Raw genomic sequence first — 11,081 nt, forward strand, 5'->3', positions numbered from 1 at the left:
TACTTGACCGTGTATTTATTCAACGAACTAAGGTACATTAGAAAATCTTGACGGTCTAAAATCCGTCGGTAAAGTCATGAGAGAAAAAATAAGAAAAAAAATAAAATAAACGGACAGCCATAGTCGAACTTTTAATAGCTGTATTTTTCATTTTCTTCTCCATTTCGAACGAGTACATCGACAAAATCGAGCCGACAAACGGGACGAAAATCAATATCATTTGTCGATAGTTTCCGACGAGCGTATCGATCGACTCGACATATTCGTCTTCTCTCCTTGTGGAAGGTGCTTACGCTTGAAACCTGACGATGAAAATCCATTGCTATTTCTTTCGAAATCGGTTGTGCGAGGAGGTTCGAGGAAAGGATTAAGGAGCTTGTGCCTTATTACCTACGAGGGACTTACGAATCGAAATGTTACAAATTCTTTTTAAAATCTCGATAATAAAAGAAAAGAAGGAAAGTCGAAGAAATACCGGAAAGATTTTTTACGACGAATCCGTCGACCTGAGTTTATACCAGAAAATACACATCCTGCCGGGCAAGATCATTTTAAATAATATCGATAATAACAATATTAACAGAGTAATAGATTAATAGTAGTAATAGTAATAATAATAATAATAATAATAATAATAATAGCAAAACGACGACGAAATTAGTCAGCGAAAAATAATATTAGCGTAGCTGTCAAATCGAAGAAACGATCGGCTTAAATCTATTCGTACAACCGTTTCGTCTTAAGATATAGTCTACTCGTTAGATGATACACTTATCGTTTAGCGTTATCGCAAAAGTTCGTTAGATCTTTCTCAATAACAGGTTGAAGTCACTAGATTCCTAAAGTCTTGCTTTTTTTTTTCTTTTTTCTTTTCTTTTTTTTGTTTTTTGTTAATAAATGTTCGAACAAGCCACGCGTTATCCTTGTAACCGAGCAATGACCCGAGTGACTCGTCCCGCGATCAAGAAAATCTATACAAATATTATCGGTACGCGTAAGACCGTTATCTTCGCGTTAACGTTCCAAGTAAGACGAAGACGATCACATCGGACTCTTACGAGTGTCCGCTTTCTCATCGTCGAGTTCCAGGCCAAAGTTCGCAACACCTTGAACGTTCCTGTTCGCTCGTGTCTTCGTTCGCAAACGAAATATGGCTGCGATCGGTGGACTGAGAAGATCCTGATCGAGTTCTGCCGGATTTTGTAGGCCGGTAAAGAGACTGACTACGAAACCCACTACCATCGTCAGAATGCAACCGATAGCGCTATACCAGAGATAGCTCGTCTATCGAAAGAAAGAAACAAATAAGTGATAAAGGTAAATCACGAAACGGTCGTTGTCCTCGTCTGCTTACCCTGTAAACGGAAGATATCTCGAAATCTTTGCTTCCCTCGGGAAGGTCGGTCGACGCGATCGTCGTCGGTATCGTGTCGTTTAAACACGTACAGCCCTCCGTCGAGACGAGCTTACTCTCCAGACGAATCTGCCCGTTGATAATAGCGATCTGAGCTCCTAATCCGATCCACAGAACTATCGTCAGACCGGCGAGGGCACCTGACATGGCTCCCTTGGCATTGGCCCACGGTACGAACATCCCCAAAGAGAATAGTCCCAGGGTAACTCCGCCCACCATACCATTGAAAGACAGAGCGACCTAAAGATCGGTAAATCGATCAATCGTGCACGATTAATAACCCTTTAACGATCGGTCTACCTGGAGAACGCTACCGAGACGTTCGACGACGAAGATGAGAGCGAAGCCAAAGACGCCGAAAAATATACTGATCCATCTCGCGTAAGTCGCTCCCTTCCGTGCTGGTAACTCCATGTTGAAAAGTCCTTGAAGAACGTCCTCGCACGTGATCGCGGCCAAGGAGTTCAAAGCACTTGCGACCGTTCTAAACCGATCAAACGAAATTGAGTAACTTCGAAGGGACGCGAAATACGTATGTAAAGGTTGAGCGCGTTAATAACGGTTCGATTCGAGTATGCTAACCCCAAGGATGCTGCGAAGATACCAGCGACGAAGAGACCGGGCATACCGCGAAGGCTGCCCAAGTGATTCATCACGTATAGGGGCAGTATTTGGTCGGAGCCGCTTATGTAGTGGGCCGAAAGCGGATCGCAGTCTTTGTAAACGCTATAAAGTACCATGCCCGTTAAGAAATTGATCGTGTATATCACGATCATTCCGAAACTGGAAACCCACAAGGCCCTGAAATACAAAAAAAACGTATGAGGAATGATCGAACGATCGAACTTGAATTCGGATCCGCTGATCGATCGAATCGGACTTACGTTCTGGCCTGAGAGATGCTCGAAACGCTGAGATACTTTTGGACGGAAGCCTGATTACTGCAATACATGGTGGTCCAATAGAAAGTACCACCGACGACGACGCTCCAAAAGCTGTGTCGCACCGTTGGACTCGGATCCATATTGAATATCTCCATCCTTCCGCTTTTTCGATTGTCTTCCCAGACGAGCGAGCTTCCACCTGCCCAGGATAAACCTAAGCCGACTATAAGGAAGAGAGATCCTAGGAGAACGGCTGCTTGAAACGTGTCGGCCATTATTACAGCTTTCATACCACCCTGCGTATGCATAATAGTACGCGCGTGATCTCGGATCTCTTGGACCTTCGTCGAAATTTATTAAATAAATGCGCTTGTTACCAACCTGCGAGGCGTAAAATATGCAGACTAAGTAGACTAGAGTAACGGCTATGTAAGTATTAAGGCCTGTGACTGCGCGAAAACGAGAAAAGGTATTAATCTACGTCGTCGTGACTAGAAAAAAATAATGGATGGCGGATAATAAAGATTATGGAAGAAGTCGAGATGAAAGTTACCATGACTTAAAGCTAACGCCGGCGCGTAAACGGCGACTGACGTATAAAAAATCATTTGAAGCATGTACAATCCGCTTGCGAGCAATCTACAATGTCGATCGAAGCGTAAATTCAAGTACTCGTAACTCGAGGTCAACCTGAGCTTCATGTAAACTGGCAGATAGAGGTAAGAAGTGATCGGTACCACTAAAACAAACGCCAGGCACGTCATCCAAAACTGAGTGCCCTGAAACACAAAAGTTACGATCGGTAAGCAGTCCCGAGGACTCGTCGAGCCCGTGTAATACCAACCTGGGCGTACATCTCCGCAGGATTCCCAAGGAGCTCGATGGCCGTGATAAAACTCGCGGCTAGGGACATGGCCATGGGAAAAGTGCCCATGGTGGAGCCACCAAGTAGAAAATCCTCGCTGGTTTCTTGTTTCTTCGCGAAGAAACCGTAAAAGGTGCCGATCATGCAGGATACGAGTAGCATCGAGCCGAGAACCGCGTAATCGGCCCAGGAAAAGTAATGAAGTAAGAACGGCCGATCGTTCTCGCAATTGTCCTCGGCTACATCGGTTCGTCGTTGCTCCGCCGACGAGGCCGACAGAAAGAGGAAGAGCACGAACAGACGTGGCCGCATTTTTTCGAATCCCTGTCGAAGGAAGCATCGGATGTCAAAGGCTTTTCCTCTTTCCTTCTTTTTTTCTTTCGATCTTACGCCGAGCGGCGTATCGCCTACGTTTGGACGACCGTCGAAAGACCTTGACATTGAATTGCTTGGTACGCGTCATCGATCCAACCATTAATTAACGCGATTCGTAACGCGGATCGTTAAAAGGCGTACGAGTTGACACATTCTCAATCAACATTCTTTTACTTGTTTGATGTACTTTGCATACCGGATCCGAGGATTCGTTCGAGCGCTAGATCGATCGTCGTCGTTACCTTGGACGAATGAGAACGTTAAAATCTTATAGCTTTCAACGACGCGAGATCGTAAACGTCAGGTATCGTCCGAGCGATGACTTATGGAAGCGATCGACGAACTTCGGACCAATCCTCGTTAAAATGATCATTCTACTCGTGCCGTGCTATCGACGATTTGCATGCGCGAGATGCTTGTCAGGCCGAGAAAAATATGGGTTATCGGAAAAACGATCAACGATAGTTGTTACGTCAATGGAGAAAAGCCCAATAGAGATGAATCGAATTCTATCGGGAATCGAGCGCGTAAATTGACGGTAGATCGTTTTAGACGCGTCCCAATTGATCCTTACACTTGACATCGGTCGCAGCCTTGATCTTGTAGCGCGTTTACCATCGATTTTTATCCGATCGAATCGACTCTGGTTTACGTGATCGTCGAACTATCGAACCGCTCTCTGTATTTATAATGCCGCATCGAGAAATCATTGTCCGGCAATTACGTAACGCTTTACCGTTTGATCTCTTTAAACGGGCCAATGCTGATTCGATCAAAGCCAAAATAAAAACAAGATAAAAAACGAAGAAAGAAGAAAGAGTAAAGAACAGACATAAAAAAAGAACGAAACATATTTGTCACCGCGATGAATCTTTTAGCCCCGCCACCGAGTCGAGTTCGCGTCATCGGCGACATCGCCTAGAGACCAACGGCTATCGTTCGACCATCGTTGGGAGAAATCTGCCAAAGTCTTTGGTAGAAACCGATTACTCTCTTTTCTCTTTTAAGGACCAGATAATCCGAAAGTGACTGTTGGCGATCCAAGCGAATATTGGTCAGTTTGTTTCGTTATTCCGCGTCGCGCGAACGATCTTTCGTCCGAGTTAAAATCCAGACGCAACCCCGACGGAGCGTCTGGTTACAACGCGAATCACCGGACTACGGAGTAGTAAAGTATTAGTGATAAGCGTAAATTTCACGTACCTCTTGCCTGTCGAGGATGACGAGCAACGAATCAGCTCCAGTTCCTCGATTCCGCTTACGCGAGGATAAATTTTCTTTTTCGCGTAGGCTAGTCACGCGTCTCGAGCAAAAACGTACGAAATTGCAATTGTATGATCTTGCTCGTTTTCCTGACGTAGCGCATATATGTATACGAAGTAGGAACTGCCGGTGAAACGAATTTTCTCTTTCTTTCTCACGACGAAACGATCAGTGGTACGTATTCTCGCTCCTTGATTACGGGAACGAAAGATTTTCTAATCGCGTCGTCGTTAATTTTATTTTCGTGAAAAGTCAAGGAAAAGGTAAGGGATCGCGAGACGTTAGGAGTCGTGCGGATTAAACTGAGAACGGTTTTAAGACTGGCCGTTTTAATTGTCATGTGAGCGCCTTTATACGTTGCATCCCCTTCTACCCGTATGAAGTGTGTGTGTGTGTGTGTGTGTATGCGCGCGCGCGCCCGCGTGTCGTGCGTGCGCGCGCGTGGGTCCCGTCGATGGTACATCGTAACGACGCTCGTAAATAATAACAATTATTGCGACTCTTCCGTGACGAGGAGCGATGAAAGGAGCTCGATTCGACGATTTTCAGGATAGAAACGTAACTAAGTTTAACTCGAATTAAGTCCGGCGAAGGATCGATCGTGCTCTTTGATCTCTTCCCTCTTGGTTTCGCGGTATCGTCTCTCGTGTCGATCGGACATCGGAGTACCGGGAGAAGACGGAACGGAAAGATGTTGCCTTACTAATGACGCAATCCAAAACGACTTGGTTTTTCCACGATCTTTGCTTTTATATTTCATATCGAAACCATCTTCACGCGCAGATCCACGTTGGGAGCATCGTGACACCGAATTCGTCAAATCTTTCGCTTCGTTCGGATCTATAACTAATCGTCGTCATAAGGCTCGTCTAATAATCGGTAAATGATGTAAACTAGAAGGCACATAGAGAGAATTAGAGGCGCATACAGGAGCACGTCGACGTCGCGTAATTCGATGCACGTGTTTGCGTCGTGCAAGCTCTACGATTTCATCGCGCTACGTACCCATCATTGGATCGTATACGTGGCGATCTGCTGATTCGACTAAACAGCCTGCGATTCGTTTGCTCGAACATTTTTTTACTCGCGAGAAACGTGAAACGAAAATGAAACATTTTCTCAACGATCCATTTGAGTCAAGGCGAAATTATTAGGCTCGTCGTCTCCAAATGTACCCTCCTCTCGAACGGTCGCATCTCACTCCGAAGCTCGTGCAAACGTGCGGCCGGTGTTAACTCACGCGCTCCAAAGCCCGATCGCGAAGAGTAGCGTCGTCGGAAAGATCGAGTAACGAACTACGAATACGATCGATGCCCACGACTTGGTCGAGTCGACTTAGAAAGGACGAAACGAACTCACCCCTTTCCCGAGAAGAGATGATATATCTAATGAAACTCTTGACGCGCTCGCGATTAACTCTTATTGTGTACGTATGTATCCGACATTCGAAAATGAAAAGAAAAGATATTCTTTCTCGCTCGTGAAAGATGATCAACAGATAGTTATAAAGCCAAACGGCGGCTAAAGATCGTGAGGGCAAGCAGGACTAACAACGATCGTCTAGAAACACAACAAACAGAGCGAGACCTCCAAGACTTCTTGTAAACGTCCCCGTCGCCTCGTTATTTTGATATACCAATGAACGTCGTGTATTGGTTAGTCGTAATCAAAAGTAGTATCGAAAAAGACGTTAGGCGCGAGCGATGGAAATGAATTTTCGATAGACGAATGCTCCGAGGAGCTAGGGGTAGGAAATACAAGGAAGAAAGGTGCGATCGTCTCGATCACGAGCAGCAACCCTGACAAAGAGACGAATAATAGACGGAGACAAGGAGATCCGACTCGGATGCGGTAACGCCTTGATTAATTAATTGCTCGACTAACGAATAACGGCCCGTCCTACGAATAGAAAATATGTCCGAGTGTCGCTGTCATACTTGACCGTTCTCTTTCAGTGGAAAAATAATTAAAAAGGGCCCCCGTGCTCGATCGGACTGCAGCAGCTCGTATAAATTGAAACTGGTTTCAACCGACCGACGGTGGTTCGATCTGGAGACACATGGCGATGGATGAAATCGGCACCCATTCTCTTCAACTTTCTACGACCATCGTATCTCTCCTTCTCGATACGCGAAGTTCTCGAAATGTTGTCGAGAACAAAGCATCTCGTCTTATTTCGCTCTCTTTTTAGGGATACTCACAATACTGTAACAATCGTGCGTGCTCTTATCGCATAAAATCAGTTTAATCATCTCAACATTCTACAATTTTCATATTCGATTTGACACGATATAAACCTTTCCCACAAAAATAAAATAATTATATTAATACTCTCGCGTCGAATGGTAGGACGATGCGACGTTATAAAACGACATATAAAATTAAGATTCTGTCGTATAAATAATAAGTAGTACTCGCCTTTTGTGCATTCATATTGGACCAAAGTTTCCGATAGGCCTCGCGATGGGAACTGGTTATTGTACTTTGTACTTATAAACGGCATACTGTTTCCATCCTAAATTCATTTTTCTATATTTAATTTAGAAAAACTAAAAAGATATACGTAAGTAAATTGGCAGTATAACGATAATGTATGGAAGACGATTGCACGGATCGAAAAATATACGTATATTACGCGCGAATTAGATTCCTCTGTGCGGAAACCTGTATAAGAAAGAAAACCTATGTAAAGTATATAGAAATCAATGATATTAGATACTTGTACCAATTTTATCAAATCGTTTCATCGGATGCAGCATTAACATTAAATTTATATTTTCCTTGTACTTTATTATATTCCGTAAATTCGCTGCATTCGATACGAAGAGATTGTTTCTTGCGTAATCGTTTTCCGATTACTGGAAAAAACAAATTAGGATCTAACTCTTTTCGAGTTCGTCTAAACATGCACCTGACTACATTACTGACTAGCAGTCCAACGATAACAGTAATTAGGAACCCAAGTGGTGCATACCACATGTACGATATACGATATAAATAAAAATAGGAAGTATCATCGATTTTTCTGAAACAGATATGTAGAATTTCCTTTCAAGAGCTACTGTTTCTCTTAAGATATTGCAATACTAATTAAAATATATTACTTACTGAGGAGATAATTTCATCGAACCTTCTAAAGCGTTTAAGGTTATATTTTTTATTGTATTTACATCACAGCCATGCTTAGATAGTACTAACTTAGGAGGAACGGGTCTAGGTTGTCCATAAGCGATCCACAAGAGAAAAACGAGTGATAGTATCATTCCCGTTATAGCTCCTGATTCTGTTGCGGTTTCGCTAGTCATACCTAATGTAAAGACTCCCAAAAGTGGACCACCAACGACGCCAAATATTGTCAATCCTGCCTACAACGCACAGCAGTGATTTATTATATTATTTCTCCATTACCAATAAACAAAAAAGATTGTAAACCCGTATAATTCAAGCGAATTAGCGTACTTGTAAAACGCCTCCCAAAAGTTCAGCGAGAAAAGCCAAAGCGATAGAGATTAATCCATACGCGAGCGCAATCATTTTTCCAACGGTGGCCGAACTTGTAGGACCTAATTCTTTGCGGGTATAATGACTATATACAGGTTTGACGTAATCTTCTAACGTAACAGCTGCCAGAGAATTTAAAGCCGCAGATATTGTACTGAGACCGGCACTGAAAATGCCTTTTAAAAGATACGTTAAAGAAAAGATAATTACTCGCACGAGTATGAACATGTCGATTAATTTATATTAATTTTATTACTTCATCTTTTTTATATATTCTTTGTTATTTATCGATAATATTTACCTGCTATGAAAAGACCCGGTAATCCGGGTAAATAATGCATAGTGTCCATTACGTATAATGGCATTAACATATCCATAGAAGAGATTCTTCCCTCTGTTAAAGGATCACAGTTGTAATATTTACTGTACATCGACAGTCCGGAGAAGCACGTTGATACTGAAAGCAACATTAAAATAGGCAAAGATAGCCATAACGCTTGCTGCGCATCGTTCAAACTTTTAACGGTTAATAAACGTTGCACTTGAACTTGATTTACTCCGTATAAGGACAAAAAAGTAGCCAAACCACCAAAAATGAGAGACCACCAGGTATGTCGTTCTGTTGGATGTATAGAAATGCTAAAAGAATACTTTTAATCAGTGATAAAGATATTTTATTATTCATGATATATATATATAGAGAGATTATAAATTTATCAAATAATACGCTATAGAACATTAAAGAATAATTTAAAGGGTAGTACTTGTCGAATTCTATCCGTTGTCCCATCTTGGCAATTTCCCAAATTTTTTCTATACCTCCTATTTCGTACGAGGCTATAATAATGATAACGATTACAGAAGCGAACATAAGTATACTCTGAAATACGTCTGTTATTAAGACAGCCTTAATGCCTCCTATACTAGAATAAAAACTGCAAGCTAGTCCAATTATTACGATACTTCCAGATTTAGAAATTCCCGTAGTTGCTTCCAAAGCTAAGGAAGGTGCGTAAAGTACAATTCCTGAATATAAAAGCAACTGCACCCAGTACACAAAACTAGCCATCATCCTAGTTTTAACCCCAAAACGCTTTTCCAAGTACTAAAAGATGTTAATTTTTAAGCAATTTACTATATAAAATGAAATTTATCCAGCTATAATAATTACCTCGTATGCGCTTGTCGCTTGAAGCTTAAAGAACACTGGTAAAAATCCGTAGCAAACGATAGGCGTACCTATCAGGTATGATAAATTTATAACTACGAATTGTGTTCCGTAATAATAATTTTCAGATGATACACCTAACAAAGTAATAGCCGACATGAACGAGACCATGAGTGCAATGGCAACAGGAATAACGCTCATCGATCGGCTTGCGATAAAGTACTCCTACGAATGAAAACGTAACATTTCATTATTCCCATTCGATGAGTATAGATGTCACAAATTTTTAACAGATATACTTTTAATTACCTCGATGGTTTTTTGTCTGCCTCCGCTAAATCTGTAATAAATACCGATACCGATACTTATGGAAAGCATGATAAATATAACTGTATAATCGGCCCATCCTAACGTCGCTGTTTCTACCATATTGAATATCTGTAAATTACAGTTGCAAGTCAATTAACCAACAAATTATACTTTTATGAAAATAATAAGGTACAAACAAGCTTTAGAACTGTTCATAAGATTAATACGTCTGATGCTTTATTATATCTCTAGCTTAAATATCTTATTTGTTTACTAATTTTCAGTAAGATAAAGTAAGATATAAGATGATTAACATCACCTTAATCAATCTCGTAAAATTTAACTTTATCTAATCGGTTGTAAAAAAAATTGAAGTCAAAGAAAGAGATAAAATCAATATCGACGCCGGCAAGAAGTTAAAAAGATTTGACAAAGACACTTCTATCAAAGTGAATCGAAGATCATTATTCATTGCTTTCCGTGGTAATTCTCGCAAACGCGTAATCGCAGAGAACGTTTCTAAAAAGGAAAATCTTATTCCGACATTCGTACCGTCTATACTGATTTGATATAAATCTAATATAAATACCTGTACAGATGTAATATTTGTATAGATGTGTAAAAACACAACACAGCGTATAGGGTGAGTAAAAACTTGTTATTGGATCAGGCACGGAAATTCCAAAGATTGGACGAAATGTCATATAAACGATATTAACAAACTCATATCTTATTTATTGTTTCCTCGAGGATACGTACGAGCACGTTACACCAAAGTATACAAAGGACAAAACTAAACGTAACTCGCGCAAAGCCACGCGCGTACTAACGCACGTGTTCGACTTTTATCCCATTTATAGCGTTTGATTTTTATCGCGTTCACAGATGTGCACTACTCCCACTTCTATAGACGTAAATCCACGTTCACATTGAATAAATCCTTTTATCGAATTTTGCCGGCTCGTTGGTCTGTCATTGTTTGAACAGTGAATATCGAAAGAAAATGTTTTAATTGTTATTTTCTTTAAAGATAACTTCTCAAGGCAAAATATGTCCGAGTTAAGAAATAAATTATACCTGCTATCTGAATCATCGTTAAAACACACTAATAATATAAGTTATTGTTCTCTCAATAAGAAACGTTGAAGGTGAGCGTAAAGCAAACATCGTAGAACGCGTAATAATGGTCAAGCGATCCGTTCGTGAACTCGTTTATCAACAAATCAATAGATCAATATTTGATGATATTTTGCATGGAACTGTTGTTGTTTTTCCTTCTTTTTTTTAAATTAATTTACATAA

General features: G+C 41.1%; 2 protein-coding genes across 7 annotated transcripts; both read right to left on the reverse strand.

The window, feature by feature from the left end:
* On the reverse strand, nt 1–7,367 carry LOC127062229 (sodium-coupled monocarboxylate transporter 1). Of its 3 annotated transcripts, none has more exons than XM_050990060.1 (9): nt 7,220–7,367; nt 3,143–3,487; nt 2,852–3,077; nt 2,680–2,747; nt 2,299–2,594; nt 1,997–2,215; nt 1,715–1,898; nt 1,355–1,654; nt 1–1,284 (listed from the first exon to the last, which is right to left on the reverse strand). In XM_050990060.1, the coding sequence occupies exons 1-9, from the start codon at nt 7,232–7,234 to the stop codon at nt 1,042–1,044; spliced, it is 1,896 nt and encodes a 631-aa protein (XP_050846017.1). In that variant the 5' UTR covers nt 7,235–7,367; the 3' UTR covers nt 1–1,041. The 3 variants fall into 3 exon arrangements, with proteins under 3 accessions (XP_050846017.1, XP_050846019.1, XP_050846018.1); XM_050990062.1 differs by lacking the exon at nt 7,220–7,367 and adding an exon at nt 4,742–5,743; XM_050990061.1 differs by lacking the exon at nt 7,220–7,367 and adding an exon at nt 4,113–4,689.
* A 159-nt stretch (nt 7,368–7,526) lies between these two features.
* On the reverse strand, nt 7,527–11,003 carry LOC127062230 (putative sodium-dependent multivitamin transporter). 4 transcript variants are annotated; one of them, XM_050990064.1, is made up of 9 exons: nt 10,857–11,003; nt 10,369–10,748; nt 9,780–9,908; nt 9,474–9,695; nt 9,067–9,407; nt 8,604–8,941; nt 8,261–8,478; nt 7,910–8,166; nt 7,527–7,826 (listed from the first exon to the last, which is right to left on the reverse strand). In XM_050990064.1, the coding sequence occupies exons 3-9, from the start codon at nt 9,897–9,899 to the stop codon at nt 7,535–7,537; spliced, it is 1,788 nt and encodes a 595-aa protein (XP_050846021.1). In that variant the 5' UTR covers nt 9,900–9,908; nt 10,369–10,748; nt 10,857–11,003; the 3' UTR covers nt 7,527–7,534. The 4 variants fall into 4 exon arrangements, with proteins under 4 accessions (XP_050846021.1, XP_050846020.1, XP_050846023.1 ...); XM_050990063.1 differs by having other exon boundaries at nt 10,369–10,970; XM_050990066.1 differs by lacking the exons at nt 10,369–10,748; nt 10,857–11,003 and adding an exon at nt 10,099–10,305.
* Nucleotides 11,004–11,081: the final 78 nt, after the last annotated feature.

This window comes from Vespula vulgaris, chromosome 3, assembly GCF_905475345.1.
Source record: "Vespula vulgaris chromosome 3, iyVesVulg1.1, whole genome shotgun sequence".
Classification (NCBI taxonomy): domain Eukaryota; kingdom Metazoa; phylum Arthropoda; class Insecta; order Hymenoptera; family Vespidae; genus Vespula; species Vespula vulgaris.

Coding starts and splice junctions, on each gene's coding strand:
- LOC127062230 (XM_050990064.1), bottom strand. CDS start 9,899: ATGGTAGAAACAGCGACGTTAGGATGGGCCGATTATACAGTTATATTT. Junction 9,408..9,473: donor AAGCGACAAGCGCATACGAG/GTAATTATTATA, acceptor AACATCTTTTAG/TACTTGGAAAAGCGTTTTGG. Junction 7,827..7,909: donor TCGATGAAATTATCTCCTCA/GTAAGTAATATA, acceptor TATCTGTTTCAG/AAAAATCGATGATACTTCCT.
- LOC127062229 (XM_050990060.1), bottom strand. Junction 2,748..2,851: donor GGCGTTAGCTTTAAGTCATG/GTAACTTTCATC, acceptor GTTTTCGCGCAG/TCACAGGCCTTAATACTTAC. Junction 2,595..2,679: donor GCATATTTTACGCCTCGCAG/GTTGGTAACAAG, acceptor ATGCATACGCAG/GGTGGTATGAAAGCTGTAAT.